The 23,812-nt window shown below is 35.1% G+C and overlaps 1 protein-coding gene across 1 annotated transcript in view; it reads left to right on the top strand.

Annotated features, from left to right (window-relative positions):
• Window positions 1–23,812, top strand: part of LOC111047666 (calpain-1 catalytic subunit) — a 187,084-nt gene that overhangs the window by 98,722 nt on the left and 64,550 nt on the right. Inside the window, exon 2 of the mRNA XM_039431316.1 lies at window positions 14,110–14,194. Within this exon, the coding sequence (XP_039287250.1) occupies window positions 14,110–14,194 (85 nt within the window). The remainder of the gene's footprint in view (window positions 1–14,109; window positions 14,195–23,812) is intronic.

The following is a 23,812-nucleotide window of genomic DNA, read 5'->3' as shown; positions in this document are numbered from 1 at the left end:
GTCGCGCGGGAGAAACGCCCATGTACCACCGTTCCAGAGGTTCAGATGCCCACATCTAACGTCACAGAACCATTGCCGCCGGTTGAGGACCGCACACCCACCCTTTCCTTGCAAGAAGTAAGCATCAGACTGAAAGCATTCAACGATGCCTATGAAGAAAGCAGACAATCAAAGGAAGACCCTACGCTTGTTATCATGCTGGATGGGAACGCCATCCTGAAAGCAATACAGAATGCATTTGAAGGAAACATACAAGCAAATGAAGAAATAATTGAAGACGTCCGACAGGTGCGGATAGCATGTGAACAAGGTTTTGATCTTGAAAAACTGGAACAAAGGTTAAATGAAGCAGCAGGGGGAAGCAGGACGGTAACATTGCAAATTGAGGAGGAATATCAAACAATGGAAATCAATATTGGACCAGTGATCGAGCCCACGCACGCGGAAATAAACATACTCGAAAAGGAGGTTAAGGTCAAACAAGCAAGAGAAGAAATAATTAAAGAAAACCAACAAGCAATAGAAGAAATAATTAAAGAAAACAAACAAGCAAGAGAAGAAATAATTAAGAAAACAAGAAAGCACGGGAAGAATTAAAGAAGGAAATCCAACAGCGGAGGAAAGCAAGTGAACAAGGTTTTGAGAAACTGGATCAACAGTTGGAGGAAGCAGCGGAAAGAAGCAGGATGTTAGGACAGCAAATCAAGGAGAAAAGTCAGACAATTAGAATCAATAGTGGACTAGAGACTGAGCCATGCATGCAGAAGCAAACATACTCGACAAGGAGGTCATAAAACAGGCAAGCGAACGTGAAACATGTATGGAAAACCAACCCACCAAGAATATCAAGACTGAAGTTGCACCGCACGCCGCCGAACGCCGAGAGGGACCGGACGACATCACCAGCCAAGCCGAGGACGTCATCCATGGCATAGAGGGACAGCCCGCATCACCGCCCGCCGGACACCAGGAGTCCAAGGACGTTGCCCACCACGTTGAAGAGCAGCCCGGACCGCCAACCGCACGTATCTCCCATCCACCGCGGACAGCGCCTGCAACATATAAACCCAATACTCATGAAGATAACCCACAAAACAATAGAAGTAAAACGGAAACCCACAACAAACCAAAATCACAACCAAAACTGAAAACCTATAAAACAAAACAACACACAAGCAAAATAGCAGTTCAACAGAAAAGAAAAAGCATTGATAGAGTTTATCTACATCGCCGTCATGTTAGGCTGAAATCCCACATCAAACTCCCTACCAGCATGCAAGGAAAAAGGAAGACCATATCAAGAAGAACCTACAACCACCGCAGTCATGTCCGGTTAAAATCAAACAGACTGTACACCGGCATGCAAAAAAGAAAAAGATTATTTGAAAAAACCCACAGACACCACCGGCATGTCAGGTTTAAGGATATCAAACTGCATGTCACCGGTAAACAAAGAAGGACAACATTGGCTGAAGAGATCTACCTACTTCGTCGGCACATTCGTTTTAAGCCAAGTTTGATAAAACGGATAATTGCAAATTGGAACGGAAACTTTGAAATAAATCAGAAATCAAATTTAGATGGGGGCTTGAGAAAGAAATAATGTTTTAATCAACTAGAAACTACATTTGTGGAATACACCAATTATCAAACACTTCATAATCACAGCCTACCCACCGAATCATATCTTTGCAGCTAGCATTTTTCTACTGCAGCCTAATCAACATAGCCTAAACTTCGCCGCATCTCAGCCAATAAGGAAATATTATTAATTCACATCAAATGAAGAAATTATTATCAACTCTAAGTCAAGAAAACAAAACTGAAAACAACTTTAAAAATTTACCAACCTGATCAAGCCATCCGTCTCGTGCTACAGTCATCACAGAAACAATCGTCTAACACCATCTGCACAACTGAAAAACAGAAACAAGAATTATATTATCAACAGAAAATAATTATAAATTAGAAACCAGATGAAGTTAGTAGTGAATAGGAGGAAAGAAAATAAACAAAGTTTATTTGAAAAAATATGTAAATCTAACCTCGAAATACAGAATCGATAGAAAAATCTATTCAGAACCAAAGCCTGTTCGATAATTTTCTTCGTCCCACCAACCAATGTGTGCGAAATCATAGAGTCAATGTATAGGAATCACAGCAATATCGTTGTTAATTAATGTAACCTATTATTTAATGTGGAATTATAAGTAAAAAACGCAATCAAAAATATATATTTATGTTAATTTGCACGGAATGCGCATGTTCTATGTCATATAAATGTATTGCTAAAAAAGCTAAAAAGAAAATGAAATTCTTACCTTCAAGTGTGAAATTTATTACTGTTGCATCAAAAGATCATGAATTGTAATTCAAATTGATAAATATAATCGTGAAAGCATAATATTTGTAACCAGCATTGATAAAAATCAAGAAAACCATTTCCAGTGTAACCCTGTTTGTACACAATGTACTAAGCGCAAATAAGAATTGCTCGAGTCAAACGGTAGACAAATGTCAAGTCACCGAAGTAAAATCACACTCTCACCCAATTTATGTAAAAGCCAGAACAAAGAGTCGAAACCTGTAATAACCATGAAAAATGATGAAAATCTATATTTGTTGCAAATACTGTTTGAATCTTAAGAGGATAATATGTGAAATTTTGTATATTTGTTATAGTTATGGGTCTGCTCATAAGCCACCCGTGAATGGAAGTTGTGGAGTTGTTTTAATGAAGGATCCAAAGAGACCTCATTAATTATTGTATTTCGATTGTATCCAATGGAAGGAACAATCAATTATTTATTTTCTCGTAGCCAAAAGTGCACGATATATCGTTTTTAGTGTTAAGTGTGGAGTTTTCGTAGAAGTAAGGAGATGAAATAGTGTATTCATCACAATATCGGATTTTTCAAATAGTCATTGTTTCGACTCGTCTCCCAATTACCTATTTAAAATATCCTGGGGGCTTTTGTGTGATGAATCTTTCAAATAGATCCCATGAGAAGAGAGAAAATTGTGATTACCTTTTAAAATGAAAGAATTTGCTAAAGGAATAGTTAGCGACCGAGCGATAAAGCTTACTTATCAGTAACTGTATATTAGATAAGAGTACCGTTCTGTACTGAATATTTTCTAGGAAAATTATTCAATAAAATTATAATTATTTTGCAAATAAAGCACAAATTGTTTATGAATTGCTCACTGATTTTGAGGTTACACTTTGTTTACTATCGATCAGATGTTTTAAAACAGTTCGAACACAGCTGACTGATTCAAAGTATTGTCAATGTCATGCTGGCTTCACGCAAGATATAATACCATCTCTAAAAATTATAAAACTATCAATAAAGGACCAAGAATTTCAAATAAAAAATAAAATGTATGTATTATCGTTGAAATTATTTATTATTTAAGAAATTATATTATATGTCAGGTCTTATTGTAACTAACTAGGTCATAGCATGAAATTATATTATTGATAAAACGGCAGAAATTAATTATAACAGTCTCAAACCTAATAAAAATTGTATAAGAATATTAATTTATTAATGATTTAATTCAACTGAACCACATGGTAATTAAATCTCTTTGGCAAGCCTAAGCCAATCACAGTGCATAGAAATAGCACCAAGAAGGTGATCGTTTGAAAGCAACACATGTTAATCTATTATCAGACAACAACCCTGCCTTATCATTTACGCTAGCACATGTACATTGTATGAGAGAAACTATGTCTAGAAGATTAAGCAGTTTTAAGAATTACATAAATTGAATTATTATTGTAATTAAAGGAATTATATTCTACTGCTTGCCACTGACGTCATGTCTACGTCACAAGCGTTCTACCAATGGCAAATTTTTATGCAAATTATTACATCGAGATTCTCAGAAGAAAGGTCTAGCCAAGAAGCTGAGAGAAAAAGACAGCACTTCCCTTTTGAAATCCTCACCGTTCAGATCTCTTTATAGTTACCAAGACCTATTTGTAAAATTTTCGTTCGATTTTAAATGTTCTATTTGTGAGCCGATATTTTAGGCCAATCTATTTGTTATTTGTAAATTTATGTTTTCATCAATCGATAAATTTAAAAGTTTAAAGTAAATTATCCCTTAATTAATTCGGTGAAGGAGATATTTAAATTAAAATTCCCCACGTGCTGAAACCGAAGCCTGGACCCGCTGCCGATCAAACGATTTTTGATCTAAAGAAGAAAACCACGACCGCCAAGGAAATTCACGTGAGTTATAAGTTTTAAAAGGGGCCCCAATCTACGCTTCGAAAATATTTCAGTGCAGAAAAACATAAATTTTTTCTTCGTTAAATTATTGGCCACGCCGACAAGCGCTTTTAGTTATTAAGAGCCTAAAATTTATTCAATATTTAATCCATATGAACTTGTAGTTGATTAGCTATCCTCCGCTGCCAGAACCACGACCCCGAGCATTTTTAAAAATATTTTATAATTCATTTTTCACTATTTTTTCAAAACTGTTAAATCTTATCAATTGTAAAATTCTGTTGAATCACGCATGGTATCATGCAAGCACAAGAAAATTTTTAACTATTCTGTTAATGCTAAATTATTATCAACCTGTAAATCAAATTCTGAACCTGCACTGTATGATTACATATTTTATTATAATATATTTCAGTTTTGTTAATTCGCTTTCTGAGTTCGATTATTTCTTAAGCCTGTCAATTATTGTGTCTGATACGTTCTATATCATCAAGAACCGATCGAATACGATCATTGGAATAATTGAATTAAGCTGGATATTGGAACAGGTCTAAGTGGATGTAGCGAGTGGGGTCAGATCGAGATATTTATTCTTTGTCCTTACCTGCTCATATATCAGCTTTTATCTGTTACCTACCTCGACTTAGGAGCGAACACATCAATTGTACAGCAGATGCAGCCAGAGATCATATAAATTCCTACAATAGAGCTTAAAACCCGACAAGACTCTGTTCTCGAAGTATATTCTGAACGATATTTGGTCCAAATACCGTATTTTAATCCTTCAGAACTTATTAGAGACGCAGTCCCGTAAATTATCTACATCGGGATTTTTGCTCGACCTGTATGATTTTGTATGCTCATTCTTCACAGGTAATAATTTTAAGGTATCCGTATTCAGTGTTTAGCGTCGCTACACTACTTATAAAAATTTCATCACTATACAATTTGTCATTAGAAGAATCAAGGGTGAGCGAGCGTTTAGGCCTCCCGCGATTCCGACAATTGTATTGAATCTTGTAGTGAATCAATCAGTCTGGTGTTCACTCAGCGTCCACACACGCAATTGCAAAATTTATAGCCGCTACACCATTGACTCAGTACAAGATTCACTCTACATGTGTGAAGCCATTAAAAAACGCACCACATGATTTGCCGGCCCAACGTGAGGCATTTAGATACAGCACTACATGATTTGGCAAATCTCTCTACTTATGTGAGGCGAGTAAAATCACGCTTCACATGATTTGGCGCCCAACAGTGATAGGCATTGAAGAGGTGGATAATCGACTACAAGGATTATTTAGTTGCTCAGTATACTATAGCGCTGACAACGGGAAAATTTTTTGAAAAATTCATGGTTGTGAATTTCTTCGAATTTAGTATTTTAGTAACTGTTCACTGTTATATAAAATAACAAGACGTACCATACCCAATTTTTGAACAGAAAAGAAATTTATCAATTGATGAATTTTTAGAGAAGAAATCGAACTCAGAATTTTATTATTGTGTTATTCGAAAATTGGTCATACTATAAGTCATAGGTATAAGAAATACCATAAGAAAGGTCATATTATTTGAAGAATATTAGGTCTATATTGAAACAATTTATAAAAAATTTACGGAAAAGAGGATTAAAGTTATTTATATTCTTTAAAGTTTTTAAAGCATAAAGAGGGAAGTAAAATTAAATCACGGATATATTGCGGAATAATTCAAACAGAACACTGCTGCTTTTATATAAAATTTTGCAAAGAATACTAGCCATATATATAGAATTGCGGCAAGAAATTATAAGAGTAAAATATTTATAATAATAATAGTAATAAATTATAAGTGACGTACCTTCGTTACCGCATAAGTGTCCATTATATCCTGTATGTTCTTATCATTTTATGTTAACGATATTGCTAATTTGATTCACTTCATCACTGAGCACATTGTTAAATCACTTTTTCTGCATTTCATTCACTACGAAGCTATAACAATTTCTATTGGATTTCTTATTAATTATTTTATATATCACATCCACATTTCCACGTTTATTCACCGCACACGTTCGTCGCATTATTTTTTCGCAAACCATGGCAGGAAACGACCAGGTCAATCCAAGTCTGTCGGACACCGAAGACATCTCACCCGATTGTTCACAACCACACCGCATCCTGGAACCCACATCGGCGACTTCAAGGACGGAAGATGTCGCGCGGGAGAAACGCCCATGTACCACCGTTCCAGAGGTTCAGATGCCCACATCTAACGTCACAGAACCATTGCCGCCGGTTGAGGACCGCACACCCACCCTTTCCTTGCAAGAAGTAAGCATCAGACTGAAAGCATTCAACGATGCCTATGAAGAAAGCAGACGATCAAAGGAAGACCCTATGCTCGTTATCATGCTGGATGGGAACGCCATCCTGAAAGCAATACAGAATGCATTTGAAGGAAACATACAAGCAAATGAAGAAATAATTGAAGATGTCCGACAGGTGCAGATAGCATGTGAACAAGGTTTTGATCTTGAAAAACTGGAACAAAGGTTAAATGAAGCAGCAGGGGGAAGCAGGACGGTAACATTGCAAATTGAGGAGGAATATCAAACAATGGAAATCAATATTGGACCAGTGATCGAGCCCACGCACGCGGAAATAAACATACTTGAAAAGGAGGTTAAGGTCAAACAAGCAAGAGAAGAAATAATTAAAGAAAACCAACAAGCAATAGAAGAAATAATTAAAGAAAACAAACAAGCAAGAGAAGAAATAATTAAAGAAAACAAGAAAGCACGGGAAGAATTAAAGAAGGAAATCCAACAGCGGAGGAAAGCAAGTGAACAAGGTTTTGAGAAACTGGATCAACAGTTGGAGGAAGCAGCGGAAAGAAGCAGGATGTTAGGACAGCAAATCAAGGAGAAAAGTCAGACAATTAGAATCAATAGTGGACTAGAGACTGAGCCCATGCATGCAGAAGCAAACATACTCGACGAGGAGGTCATAAAACAGGCAAGCGAACGTGAAACGTGTATGGAAAACCAACCCACCGAGAATATCAAGACTGAAGTTGCACCGCACGCCGCCGAACGCCGAGAGGGACCGGACGACATCACCAGCCAAGCCGAGGACGTCATCCATGGCATAGAGGGACAGCCCGCATCACCGCCCGCCGGACACCAGGAGTCCAAGGACGTTGCCCACCACGTTGAAGAGCAGCCCGGACCGCCGACCGCACGTATCTCCCATCCACCGCGGACAGCGCCTGCAACATATAAACCCAATACTCATGAAGATAACCCACAAAACAATAGAAGTAAAACGGAAACCCACAACAAACCAAAATCACAACCAAAACTGAAAACCTATAAAACAAAACAACACACAAGCAAAATAGCAGTTCAACAGAAAAGAAAAAGCATTGATAGAGTTTATCTACATCGCCGTCATGTTAGGCTGAAATCCCACATCAAACTCCCTACCAGCATGCAAGGAAAAAGGAAGACCATATCAAGAAGAACCTACAACCACCGCAGTCATGTCCGGTTAAAATCAAACAGACTGTACACCGGCATGCAAAAAAGAAAAAGATTATTTGAAAAAACCCACAGACACCACCGGCATGTCAGGTTTAAGGATATCAAACTGCATGTCACCGGTAAACAAAGAAGGACAACATTGGCTGAAGAGATCTACCTACTTCGTCGGCACATTCGTTTTAAGCCAAGTTTGATAAAACGGATAATTGCAAATTGGAACAGAAACTTGAAATAAATCAGAAATCAAATTTAGATGGGGGCTTGAGAAAGAAATAATGTTTTAATCAACTAGAAACTACATTGTGGAATACACCAATTATCAAACACTTCATAATCACAGCCTACCCACCGAATCATATCTTTGCAGCTAGCATTTTTCTACTGCAGCCTAATCAACATAACCTAAACTTCGCCGCATCTCAGCCAATAAGGAAATATTATTAATTCACATCAAATGAAGAAATTATTATCAACTCTAAGTCAAGAAAACAAAACTGAAAACAACTTTAAAAATTTACCAACCTGATCAAGCCATCCGTCTCGTGCTACAGTCATCACAGAAACAATCGTCTAACACCATCTGCACAACTGAAAAACAGAAACAAGAATTATATTATCAACAGAAAATAATTATAAATTAGAAACCAGATGAAGTTAGTAGTGAATAGGAGGAAAGAAAATAAACAAAGTTTATTTGAAAAATATGTAAATCTAACCTCGAAATACAGAATCGATAGAAAAATCTATTCAGAACCAAAGCCTGTTCGATAATTTTCTTCGTCCCACCAACCAATGTGTGCGAAATCATAGAGTCAATGTATAGGAATCAAAGCAATATCGTTGTTAATTAATGTAACCTATTATTTAATGTGGAATTATAAGTAAAAAACGCAACCAAAAATATATATTTATGTTAATTTGCACGGAATGCGCATGTTCTATGTCATATAAATGTATTGCTAAAAAAGCTAAAAAGAAAATGAAATTCTTACCTTCAAGTGTGAAATTTATTACTGTTGCATCAAAAGATCATGAATTGTAATTCAAATTGATAAATATAATCGTGAAAGCATAATATTTGTAACCAGCATTGATAAAAATCAAGAAAACCATTTCCAGTGTAACCCTGTTTGTACACAACGTACTAAGCGCAAATAAGAAATTGCTCGAGTCAAACGGTAGACAATTGTCAAGTCACCGAAGTTAAATCACACTCTCACCCAATTTATGTAAAAGCCAGAACAAAGAGTCGAAACCTGTAATAACCATGAAAAATGATGAAAATCTATATTTGTTGCAAATACTGTTTGAATCTTAAGAGGATAATATGTGAAATTTTGTATATTTGTTATAGTTATGGGTCTGCTCATAAGCCACCCGTGAATGGAAGTTGTGGAGTTGTTTTAATGAAGGATCCAAAGAGACCTCATTAATTATTGTATTTCGATTGTATCCAATGGAAGGAACAATCAATTATTTATTTTCTCGTAGCCAAAAGTGCACGATATATCGTTTTTAGTGTTAAGTGTGGAGTTTTCGTAGAAGTAAGGAGATGAAATAGTGTATTCATCACAATATCGGATTTTTCAAATAGTCATTGTTTCGACTCGTCTCCCAATTACCTATTTAAAATATCCTGGGGCTTTTGTGTGATGAATCTTTCAAATAGATCCCATGAGAAGAGAGAAAATTGTGATTACCTTTTAAAATAAAAGAATTTGCTAAAGGAATAGTTAGCGACCGAGCGATAAAGCTTACTTATCAGTAACTGTATATTAGATAAGAGTACCGTTCTGTACTGAATATTTTCTAGGAAAATTATTCAATAAAATTATAATTATTTTGCAAATAAAGCACAAATTGTTTATGAATTGCTCACTGATTTTGAGGTTACACTTTGTTTACTATCGATCAGATGTTTTAAAACAGTTCGAACACAGCTGACTGATTCAAAGTATTGTCAATGTCATGCTGGCTTCACGCAAGATGTAATACCATTTCTAAAAATTATAAAACTATCAATAAAGGATCAAGAATTTCAAAATAAAAAATAAAATGTATGTATTATCGTTGAAATTATTTATTATTTAGGAAATTATATTATATGTCAGGTCTTATTGTAACTAACTAGGTCATAGCATGAAATTATATTATTGATAAAACGGCAGAAATTAATTATAACAGTCCCAAACCTAATAAAAATTGTATAAGAATATTAATTTATTAATGATTTAATTCAACTGAACCACATGGTAATTAAATCTCTTTGGCAAGCCTAAGCCAATCACAGTGCATAGAAATAGCACCAAGAAGGTGATCGTTTGAAAGCAACACATGTTAATCTATTATCAGACAACAACCCTGCCTTATCATTTACGCTAGCACATGTACATTGTATGAGAGAAACTATGTCTAGAAGATTAAGCAGTTTTAAGAATTACATAAATTGAATTATTATTGTAATTAAAAGAATTATATTCTACTGCTTGCCACTGACGTCATGTCTACGTCACAAGCGTTCTACCAATGGCAAATTTTTATGCAAATTATTACATCGAGATTCTCAAAAGAAAGGTCTAGCCAAGAAGCTGAGAGAAAAAGACAGCACTTCCCTTTTGAAATCCTCACCGTCCAGATCTCTTTATAGTTACCAAGACCTATTTGTAAAATTTTCGTTCGATTTTAAATGTTCTATTTGTGAGCCGATATTTTAGGCCAATCTATTTGTTATTTGTAAATTTATGTTTTCATCAATCGATAAATTTAAAAGCTTAAAGTAAATTATCCCTTAATTAATTCGGTGAAGGAGATATTTAAACTAAAATTCCACACGTGCTGAAACCGAAGCCTGGACCCGCTGCCGATCAAACGATTTTTGATCTAAAGAAGAAAACCACGACCGCCAAGGAAATTCACGTGAGTTATAAGTTTTAAAAGGGGCCCCAATCTACGCTTCGAAAATATTTCAGTGCAGAAAAACATAAATTTTTTCTTCGTTAAATTATTGGCCACGCCGACAAGCGCTTTTAGTTATTAAGAGCCTAAAATTTATTCAATATTTAATTCATACGAACTTGTAGTTGATTGACTATCCTCCGCTGCCTGAACCACGACCCCGAGCAATTTTAAAAAATATTTTATAATTCATTTTTCACTATTTTTTCAAAACTGTTAAATCTTATCAATTGTAAAATTCTGTTGAATCACGCATGGTATCATGCAAGCACAAGAAAATTTTTAACTATTCTGTTAATGCTAAATTATTATCAACCTGTGAATCAAATTCTGAACCTGCACTGTATGATTACATATTTTATCATAATATATTTCAGTTTTGTTAATTCGCTTTCTGAGTTCGATTATTTCTTAAGCCTGTCAATTATTGTGTCTGATACGTTCTATATCATCAAGAACCGATCGACTATGCATTTAATAAAAAAGCGTGGATGACAATCGAGATTTTCATCGAATGGATGGTGAAGCTTGACAAGCAAATCTCCAAAGAGGAAAGGAAAATTGCACTTTTCATTGACACTGCCCTGCACATCCGCAATACATAAATTCCAAATTAAAAAGTGTCATAGTGTTTTTCTTCCCACCAAATGTAACGTCGACACTACAACCGCTCAATCAGGGAATAATAGAAAATTTTAAAGTACACTACAGAAAAAAAATTCTGAAAAAAATTGTCACTATTGTAGAGAACAATGAAATCATTCTTAAGAACATTATTAATTTGAGGGAGTCCATCTCTGAATTGGCAAACGTATGGACGAATGACGTTACAAGAACAACAGTTTTCAATTGTTTCTCCAAAGGAGGATTCAATTCGTTCACACATGATAATGATAATGAGGAGAACTTGACTTTGGCTGATTTGAAAAAGCAATGGGACTTTCTAAAAAGTTCAGGAAACTTAGTTGATGACGCTCCTCTTGAAGATTTTATTTTTTTGGATGAAGATGTAGCTGTTTCTGATTTCCCAGAAGACCAATACATACTCCAAAGTGTTCAAATGGAAAATTCAAATGAAATTTTGATAGATGGTGACGACGATGATTATGATGGTGACAACTGTGACGAACCTGGAGAGAAGAATCCGTCAGATCAAGAAGTTTTACAAGTATTATTTTTGCTAATACCATAAAAAATAAGTATGTAGATTTGTGCCACAAAATAGTTAAAATGAAGGGTTTCATCTAAAATCAGTTTCAAACTAGTCACGGAGAAATTCACGGTTTCGAAAATCACGGAGAAAATATATCAGAATTGTTTGGACTTTTAATTTTATTGAGGATCTTGTTATAATAATTCTGATAAGTACTGATAAGTAATTAAACCTGAAAGAGACATCCCGAATACACTCAAAATTCCTCAACACACCGTACACATGAAATTTCTTGTAAATTTAAACTTATATAGTTTAAACTTTCCCTATTTATGTGTTTTATTTTCAATATTATTCATATCCGAAATGATTGACTGCATGTCGGTAATTGAGTCTGAAGAATGTAATCTTCAGAATGTCTTAAGAATGTAATCTTCATTATCGTTTGGAAATGATAGAATTGTAAAGGATCAGTCGAGCTTGTATAGACTGTAACAAAAAATGTAGATGGCCATTGAGTACTAACTATATTGCATAATTGAATCTGATTTGCCTTATCCTATTAAGGCTGTGCAAAGGCTAAAAATATACTTTTTACTCGTGATATTTTTAAAATTTTGTGGATTTGTATATCATCAAGCTATCAAAATGAGAAAGTTTTCTCAGGAAAACATTTTTTTTCAGAACATTACATTTTGAGATATGAGCGACTAAGCTCATATCTCAAAATGTAATGTTCTGAAAAAAAAATGTTTTCCTGAGAAAACTTTCTCATTTTGATAGCTTGATGATATACAAATCCACAAAATTTTAAAAATATCACGAGTAAAAAGTATATTTTTAGCCTTTGCACAGCCTTAATAGGGTAAGGCAAATCAGATTCATTACTTTTTGAGATATGAGCGACTGAAGTTTAAATTTTTGGGACAGAACATTTCAAATTCAGTAAGAGATAAATCCATGAGATTTAGAGGATAGATTCTTTATGGTATTGTTGATCCAGTAAAAAAAATCTGAAAATATCAATTTTTAAGATAGTTATTCGATTTACTAAAAATAACCAAAAATAACTTCTAGTTGAGTTATTTTTGGGTTTTTTTGGTAAATTGAATAACTTTTCCTAAAATTAATATTTTCAGAAACATTTTGTTTTACTAGAGCAACAATACCATGTAGCCAAGATTTTTATACCCAAGTTCATTTCTCTATCTCTAAAAACTCTACAGTGTCGGTTTGTTGTACAAAGGCAGTTGAGTAACAGCAACTGAACCAACTTCTATAGCATTATCGCTACTGCGTGTCATTAGTGACGATAAGTACAGCTATTGTGACTATCTGGCGAACAAGATATGTAAATTTTGGCTCTCAAGTGTAATTGACAAACCCGCGCATGCCCTTTGATTTAATTGGCGATTTGCATTATTTTCATTTGGAGACTGTATATTATGTGCCATGACAAAACTCAATAATTGAATACTGGAATTCGTTATTACTAGACCCTGAACCCAATGGATTTTTTCCAATTATCTATTATCATTGCCACTAATAAATTGTATCATTCAATTATCCTCAGTAATGGAACGATACTTTAAATTCACCATAAGGCTTCTATTTACAAACTGTGAGTGGGCAAGTGGGCATCCATTGTATTTCAATCGGATTTAAACTGATTTTATTATCTCGTAAAACAGCCTACTAACAATATATCCTCAACAGTCTAATTCATAGCTACCTTTATGCAATACTGAATGCAGGTACTGCATACACCAAATAACACTATCATATATTAATGATCAAGGATTTCATTAATGTATTTACTGCTCTACTGTAGTGTCTTTGTTACCTGTCTACTAAACTACACTGTTATTTTAGAGTTGTGCTGTATTGAGCAGTATTGTTAAAAAAAAAATAATGGCAATAATGAGTTCCATCTTATTCATTCATTCTTTCTCTTTGACTCACTTGATATTCATTAATGACCATTAATTTGGCATAATTATTTTCGAATCCCTCTCTTATTATGAGCATCAAGGATTATGCTTCAAAATAAATAGAGACTATATACTTCAGTACATTTGGTTCAACTACGTATATCTTCTTTTTATTTTTATTTGGGCCACTTCAGACCCTCCATAAACTGATGATATTTTACAGATCTGTTGTCATTGGATAGCCTAATGTGAATTAATTCAAATTCAATTTTTATAATATTTTCTGTGTTGTTGCAGATGGAACAAATGGAGTTACACGAGGACGTGTGTGGGCCAATGGAGGAATCAAACGTCCTGATGATAAGCACTCTACCCTTTCGCGGTTAGTCAAACTTTACAATTCTCTGCAAACATAATATAATTGCAAATACTCAGTAGGTAGGATATCAGTGATCCATATTCGAATCTTTATTCTGATTCATTTCTCTGATGTACCTCTCAATCTCTCCATTATTTATTCCTCGGGGCCAAAACACATGAGGTTTTTTTAGATGAGTCGGCCGGGCAGGAATCTCTCCGATCTGCTGATTATCAGCTGATTCTCGAATGTCAACCCAATCAGCTGATTGGTGAGCAGGATACATCTCACTTGTAGGATGCAGGATGCCCTACCGACTAGTGTAAAAATGCTTCATGTGTCTTGACCCTAATCCTGTTTCAACTTTCACATTCTCATGCAATATTTCAATCACATTGGATATAAATGTGATAAATATCAATATACAGAGCAAGATAATTGTGCTTACTCCTATTCAAGGAGTATGAACTTATGACTACGATTCGGTAATATCCAGATAAAACTTACATCGAAGTCCTTATTAATGTTATATTAGTGTTTAGATTGCTCGATTGGTGTTCTATTGTTGTGCATGAATTATTCCTTTGACTACTGTGAGTTTTAACTTGATATAACTATGACACCTAGATCCACAAAACATTCAAGTAACACTTTTGACAATATCCCAAAAATGAAAAGTTGATTATGTTTCACTAAGAATATATTTTTCTATTGAAGAAGAAGATGAAAAGCCAGAAAATCCTTCCACCCAAGTAAGCCTGTATTGTCTGATTCATCTATTCAGATTGTATTGTTTTCAGCATCTCACTTGCACTTTCTTACCAGATAATTTTCTATGTTTCCCTCCTCTTTTTCTATCGACGTTCCCCAACTATCTTCCACTCTTTTTAATCCTTCCCATCTCTTTTTCCTTCTTTCCTTCCTCCATTTTCTTCCACTTTCCTTTCTTTCTTTCTTACGCTTACTTTTCTCTGTCCACTCTGCCTCCTGGCCTCTCACCCTGTGGTCGTTTCTTGTGTGGCTGGGGCTAGCAGCATGCATCAGAACCGCATATTGGTGAAACGGGACTGAGCAGCTTGCTACTTGCGACTGTATGGTTATCGTGAACCAGCTGCGCTCAGGTCAAAGCATGGAGCTGCTCATACATAGAACTACATAGTACATATGTACATATACGAGTTCTTTGGGTCAAACGCACTTGGTTTGGGCCGTGGAAACTGGCACACTCGTCTCACTGGCCACGGCTGATCTTCTCCAATACCTATACAACTTACACTATATAATGTGAACCAACACTATCACTATTTGTGGTATCATACATATTCATCAATCAACACTCACTACCCTCCACCAATTCAATGAATGCATAATAGCAAAGGAACCAGTTCCATATCATGAGCAGTAGGCCTATTTGTAGTGTAATACAACATTTACCTAAAAACAATTAAAAGTGTCCACTCCACCGCGTTGACAGCTCACAGCTCACAGCTCATGCATTCATTGTATAATATTCACTTATTTGTTTGTTTATACATTGATATAAATGCAAGATATGATTCTTAACAATGAATGATTGGGAAAGATTATAGTGCAAACTATAGTACTAGACTATAATCATGTGCACTATCTGTTATTGAGTTATTCACTATTATTCAGACACTATTATTCAGTTATTCACCAATTCACATTAGCACCAATCCTCCCGCAATATGCATTACTCCGACTGTAATAAAAAGCACTTTCGTTTTCAGATGGTGCGAAAAGAACACCCATACACTCTCCATCGTTTACTTATTATTATTATTGTTGATTGCAATCTCTGTAAATCATCACTAATCCTTGCTTTGTTGTATGAAATGGTCTCTGGGAATCGTCTGTGAAGCTCATGCTCCGATGCTTCGGACATAAACGAGAAAAGGAGGCGTAACCACGCTTCGCAATTACAATAAGGGGAGTCTCTATAATAATTCTCACATGAGCTTTGTCTGTGGTCTTTGATAGATTTACTCCAATAGATAAATTCACTGATTTGTGAATAAACAACTGATCTAGCCTAGACATTATTCTGAAAGCTTATTCGAATTATTTAGCCAACTTTGTCACTAAGGGCCATATTATGCAGTATTGAATTGAATTGGGTTTTTTCTCAAATAATATAAATGGAACACTATTTTAAAGTATCGTATCCTCGTTTAACGCTAATTTACGATTACATGATAATATGGTCATATTTATAATAATGTGCTTCATTCCGGGCTTAAACCAGCAATCTCAGTTTAAACTTGCCGGCCGGGTTGGTCTAGTGGTCAGGAGCACGAACTTCTGTCTGCTAGTACCGCCTGGGTCGTGAGTTCGAATCCGGCTGATGGCATGGACGTTTGATCATCTCATGAAATCACCCAAGCACTCTCCATGCACGGGAAGAAGCCTATGTGTGCATCATCTACGAATAGAAACTGAGATGGTGAATATGGGCTTGGGGGGGTTTCCTCATATTTCATACACTGCTATTTAACAGGGAGTCTAATACAAAGTAGAGTAGGATGCATCGATACATAACTTATATATTGATAACTCTATAAAAACTAAGATTTTGTATAGAGAAAGATATGGAATAATTTTTGTCCACATAATTCTCATATTTTTTATTTATTTTCTGAATACATTGCAATCTGGTGTAAAATGACTCATGAATAATTTTTCTCATATAGCTACTTCTAGCAACTAACATGAAATAGACAATAATATTTTATTAGAAAATATACAACTGATTTTTCATGTTTTATTGTTACACTTTCACACAATAAACGCTGCTCTGCATTTGGCACTTCCACTATTTAATACTACAAAATTCCAAAGATTTAGCTCGCTTCTATCAGCATAATATGTGTGTTGTCAAGTAGCTGACAGCATATTTCATTTTCATGTCGTTTGATCCTATCTATGATTTCTTGCGTGCGAAGCGTCTAATTTATGTTGAGACTCCAGATTTCTGTGGATGTCGGCTTTCCAGATAAATCTTGGAGGATCAACGATGTTTCTCAAAACTTTTTCCTGGATCCGATGAGTCACATAGGCCAGTTTCACACGGCAGAGACCTCGCTCCTGGAATATCATATTACGGAAGATCATATTTCATATTTTGCAGCTCTCCTGTACTTTCACATGGGGATCTTACGAATAAGCCGACAGATCTAACAACTATGCCGCCGTTTGCGAAAAGTATGACTCATCACTTTTTCTCAAAGTCTAACTTCCTTAAAAATATAGATAGAAGATTTCTGATTTCGGATTTGGATTCAGCGACCCCAAATTCTTTAAAGCGTAAGTCCCATTTTCAAAAATACCCGAAAACAAGGGAGTTATAGCTGTTTTTAATATAGCTTTCCATTATCATATGATTATATAGTACGTACTAAGATAATGATACTCCTGCCTCACAAAGGGACAGGCAAAGGTTTTAAGAAGTTTTTGAACACCTGAGAAGTTTATACATAAACATTTTTAATTTTTAAAAGTTCTAGTTTTCCAAAAAAATATTGAACTATGAAAAGATGAATCCAAATATGAAATCATAAATCATCTCCACTCATCACCCAATAAAATATGAGGAAAAGGAATTTTGTACAGTAAAATTCACTGAATTTCAATTGTCATTCAACAATCCAATTTATCAGGTTCAAATCGTTGAATATCACTTTAAATTCCCAGCAATTATTGACTATTTCTTTTTACAATCAGAAAAATCTATTATGAACATACAGTATAAACATTGTGCTGATCTGAATCGATCTATGGTAATAATAGGAATTGAAAGAATAGAAATAAATATAAATAAATAGGTCGGTTGCAAACTGCAGTAATCAACAGCTCCACATCAAACTCGGACATCGCGTAATGACAGGTGTCAAAGTCAAGTCAACAACTGACAAGTCAACAAGTGTCAACTGGAGAAGTGAGTGAGAAAGCCCAGTGCTGCCATAATGCGAAAAGCATAACCATTGTACCAACTATTCTAAATTATCGTACTGTATTTCGTGAAGCCATGCTTTGTTAAAGCCAGTTACTCAGAAAGCGTTTTTTTGTTGTTCGATGTTTTGTCGTCCTTATGAATTCTGTTGAAGCAAACATATTGTTATTTAAGAAGTTGTGATGAACCTGTATAAACAATTCATAGAATTCTTAGAATTCATAGGAACGGTAAAAAATCAATTTTACGAAAATCGATGTACATGTAACTGGATTTAGAAGATCAATACGATAATGTTCTTTATCACAATTTAATCATAGAAATGTTTAAGTGAAAACGTTGGGCGCAAACCTTCTGCCATGAGGAGACAAATAAATTTATGAAAAGCTTGATAGCTTGAATAGTGATCTGATATTTGTTACACGTTTTTATTCTAAGACATAATATTTCTTAGACTAATTTTTAATGTTTCTTCAATCGGCAGGAAAACTTTGGTTTTTCAAAGTTATCTTACTCCCTTATTTTGGGGTATTTTCAGAAATCAAGATAAATAACCTACCAAATTTCCTACACGAATACAGTGTAAGTTGTATTATAATAGCTAGAGTACTTACGTACTGTATAGTACAGTACCTGTTCGTTTTTACCGTATAATTATATGATAATAGAAAGCTTTATTAAAAACAGCCATAACTTCCTTGTTTTCGGATATTTTCGAAAACGGGACTTACGCTTTAAAGAATTTGGGGTCGCTGAATCCAAATCCGAAATCAGAAATCTTCTATCTATATTTTTAAGGAAGTTAGACTTTGAGAAAAAAGTGATGAGTCATACTTTGTGGAACCGTCGGCACAGTTGTTAGATCTTGCCTCTGCTTGCCTCGAGGGGAAAAGACGTGACAAAACGAGGTTCCTGGATAGGAGTCACCATGTGAAAGACACGATTTGACTCAATGTACTTCGACAAAAAAACGAGAACACTGTTCAGTGTTCAAGTTGCACGTCTCCTATCGTGTGAAAGAGGCCATACACATTGCTCTTGCTGGCACAACCCCAGAGCTGTATTTCAAACATCCATATGGGTTTCAGGATCAGCTTTTAGTTGAGAATCTTGTATTTGTTAGAAAGAACTGAATGTCGACCTATTAACCTTATTTTCTCTAAACCTTATTTCTAGCCTTCTTTCTTAAGATATTTCTTATTTTTTCTTCACGTGATCTTTTCCAACGTAACCTTGCATCCAGAGTCATTCCTATATCATGGCCTCGTTTGCAAATGAAATAAGTTTTTTATTATTGGATAAGGGAATTTGTTCATATTTTTTGTTGGTGGAGTTGATTTGGACTGATTTGGTATCATTTATTCTGTTTTCCCACAGTTTGGCCCACCTGGAGATTTCATCAGCAGCATCCTGAAGTCTCCTCATAGCTTTCAAACTAATGTTGCCTAGGGGTAGTACAGTTGTGTCGTTATCAAATGTTGCCACTGTATTATTTTCCAACTCAGGTTGATCGCTGGTATACAGTAGATATAAAATTGGCCAAAGAACAATCTTTGTTCTTATCTTGTTCAGTTCAGAATAGGCGGCTTCCTGCTTGACTCTGCAATATCTTCTCACTAAATATGACTATAATATTCCAGAGTATTCAATTGGATGCACAGTTCTCAATTTGGCTAATAGACAGATGTGCAAAACCTCATCAAATGCTTGGGCAACATCCAGGAAAACTGCACTACAAATTTCCCTCTCTTAATAGATATTTGAATAATATTGGTGATTGTGTGGACTTGCTCTATGGTAGTGTGCTTCTCTTTGAATCCGGATTGATTCGGAATTCGTAATTAAGTTCATATAGCAAAGGCGTTTCTTGTGATGAACTTTTAAATGGAAACAAGAGCCCATACTTTATTGCTCTATCCTGAACTTGAAATGAAAAATTTGGAAAAAATAACACTTTACGAAGCAGTAGAATTATTCAATAATTTGCCAAATGAAGTTTGGAATTTGAATTAAAAATCCTGGAATCTAAACTAAAATTAATTTGAAAGGAGGGTTACCAAATACTGTACTGTATTCAACCGACATTACCTGTTTAACCCAGTTCGTGAGTATTTAGATGACCTGTCCAGTTTGAATATTGCAATCGAACTTGTTCTATAGATCGAACTTCAAGTCTAAAACGGTAGACTACTGAATATAAAACCGTTCACTTCATATATTCATGCTGCTGTATCATTTACTGAATCATCATTTAATAGTCTCATTCAGGGGTCTCCAACGTTTTTTATCCTAGGGCCACATTGTTAATTCTTGGGAGGCTTAGAGGGCCAATAAGAAGGATGTACGTGGAATTTGACTTGTGGGGACACACACGACGGGAATTTGTGGGGTGTAAAATTATTATATTCCCATTTAAATAATATGAGGAGTTTCAAGTAGGTTTAATTGAAACACAGGAAGAAACAAACCAATTTCATTCCAATGCAAAGTACAATTTATTGAGTGTAGAAAGGTCATAAGAAAACTTGACAATGCATAAATTTAGCAAGTTAAACAAAATGATAATAATTTTTTAATAGTAATAAGACAACTTGACAATACACGAATTTACAGAAAGTTATTTATTCTTAGTGAGAACATTGCATTTCTTTTCCACTTAGAATGTCCGCCCATTTAGGATCAAACTTTGTGGTTCCGATCTTTAAAATTGTTTTCAAATGATCATATGACAAGGTAGATCTGTATTTGGATTTAGCAAACTTGTAGGTAGATCCAAAAAGAGAAAACATAGCTTGAGCATGGTTTTTTATGTTTTTAGAGTCTTTTACTGGGAGAGACATGTACAGTCCGTGCAGACCGTATGCTAACATCTCGCAATGGTTGATCGCTGCTTGTTTACAGCTTATTTTACACTTATTAAGAAATGAAGTGGCTAGTAAGAGAAGAGTACTGAACTCACAGTTGTTGTCAAAAATGTGTATAGATATATATTTTTAAAAATCTGCAGCAATGACTCTCGGCGGGCCAGACAAAATCTATCCGCGGGCCGGATGTGGCCCGCGGGCCGTACGTTGGAGGGCCCTGGTCTAATTAGAGCAGTTGAAATAATTATTCAAATTGCAGCCGAATAAAACAGTTCGACTGAATAGATTATTTCACCCATCAATGTTTATAATTCTAGTGGGACTTGTATATCATTAATCTATAATTTTATCTCTGTATCATAATTTCATGCATGTCAACTTTCAAACTTCGCATTCTCTCTCCTCTAATTCTTACATCAACATTCTTCATCTCAAGTATCATGTTATTTTATCCATGGCGTTTTATATTTGTATTGACAACGCAAAGTCTTTTCTTGTACATTGATTCATATAATGTAAAAAATGTCTATTCTAATTTGAATTTGAGCTCTAAAATAGAGGGCTCTCTGATTCTGATTGTAAGAGCATTGCGATTTTCTTGTGAAACAGGTCCATCATTTTCTATTACTTTACTCCGTAATTCAATTTTCTAGAGAGGCTTATTCGCTTCCATATTCATCAAATATATATTTATTCACACAATTGTTCCATAGAAACAAGAGGTTTTCACCCAAAACTATCATCTTATTGATAAACTATGCAAACTTGCTAATATCACTGCCTTCTATTTGAGTTTTCTGTAGTGCATCACTCTTTCAACAACCTAAACTGTATCATGAACCATCTGAGAGGATTTATTCACTTGATACTTGTATGATCTTAATATTAACTACAATGCTCCATTAAGGTTAAATTTTATTTTCAAATGGAAGTATTCCTGTAGCTTTACTATTAATTTCTTACATGCTGTAAATATAAAAGTCCCACTACAATTATGAACATTGATGGTTGAAATCATCTATCCAGTCGAACTGTTTTATTCGGCAGCAATTGAATAATTATTCCAACTGCTCTAATTAGACTATTAGCCGGGGAGCACGTATAGAATTATGATTTAGAATAACTATTCAGACACGCTGCGTTACTTGGCTGCATCTTCTCATACATTATTTTCGAATTAATAACAACTGCATCTAGCAAATGTTTCAGTCCAGCCAAATGATTAACGCCTTAATTTCTGGCCTCTACCCACAAATTGGGTTGTGCCTAATAGTAAAAGCAGAACAGCTACATATTGGGTGGTCATTTTGTCGATAACCACATGGCCAATTAAGAAAAGCCTTTCTCTTCAGAGTTCATGTACCGTTAATCAAATGATACTCTGTGATTTACATCTTCTGTTCCACTTTTTGTAAGACCCAATAGGAAAATAAGCTGGAACACTTTCGATTTCCAATGGAGATGCTTGGACTTTCAATAGTTTTTTTTTTATTTTTCATCACTTACGTGATTATGGGTCTTCAGAGTGTACCTTTGAGGATACAGTATAGGAGAACGTTCAAGAATTTTCATAATAGATAAGTTATAACGGGGACCTTATTTTATCTGGGCTCTTATCTATTCTACATCTATTTGTTCGTTTTTCGCTAATATAAAGAATCTTATTTTGAGGAACAACACTCATCTCTCTCGTTTACAAGCTCCAGTTAAGTTTTTATGACGCATTTGACCATCACTTGCACATTCTCAAATCATCTATCATATTTATCAGATAATGAGTTGGGCAATGAATGTGCACTGGGAGGGATGAGACTCGGTTGAGCAGAAAGTGAACGCGTTGCCCACCCGGTCACACACTACTTCCTCTTTGTCTTTGACCGGCTTCTCGTCTTTCTCGCCGGACCAACGGGACTCACACTGCCTGGGAGTGCATCTGCACTGTCGCCATCATCTCGGATCCACCAGACTGCCAGGAGTCGTCAGCCTCCTCTTCCTTCTCCTTCTCATCCACCTCCTCCTGTTTAACCCAGTTCGTGAGTATTTAGATGACCTGTCCAGTTTGAATATTGCAATCGAACTTGTTCTATAGATCGAACTTCAAGTCTAAAACGGTAGACTACTGAATATAAAACAGTTCACTTCATATATTCATGCTGCTGTATCATTTACTGAATCATCATTTAATAGTCTCATTCAGGGGTCTCCAACGTTTTTTATCCTAGGGCCACATTGTTAGTTCTTGGGAGGCTTAGAGGGCCAATAAGAAGGATGTACGTGGAATTTGACTTGTGGGGACACACACGACGGGAATTTGTGGGGTGTAAAATTATTATATTCCCATTTAAATAATATGAGGAGTTTCAAGTAGGTTTAATTGAAACACAGGAAGAAACAAACCAATTTCATTCCAATGCAAAGTACAATTTATTGAGTGTAGAAAGGTCATAAGAAAACTTGACAATGCATAAATTTAGCAAGTTAAACAAAATGATAATAATTTTTTAATAGTAATAAGACAACTTGACAATACACGAATTTACAGAAAGTTATTTATTCTTAGTGAGAACATTGCATTTCTTTTCCACTTAGAATGTCCGCCCATTTAGGATCAAACTTTGTGGTTCCGATCTTTAAAATTGTTTCAAATGATCATATGACAAGGTAGATCTGTATTTGGATTTAGCAAACTTCATTTTTGAAAATGTCTGCTCACACTTGTAGGTAGATCCAAAAAGAGAAAACATAGCTTGAGCATGGTTTTTTATGTTTTTAGAGTCTTTTACTGGGAGAGACATGTACAGTCCGTGC

This window comes from Nilaparvata lugens, chromosome 1 (genome assembly GCF_014356525.2).
Source record: "Nilaparvata lugens isolate BPH chromosome 1, ASM1435652v1, whole genome shotgun sequence".
Lineage (NCBI taxonomy): Eukaryota > Metazoa > Arthropoda > Insecta > Hemiptera > Delphacidae > Nilaparvata > Nilaparvata lugens.
Note: the sequence above shows the minus strand (reverse complement) of the source record. Positions and strands in the feature narration are given on the sequence as shown.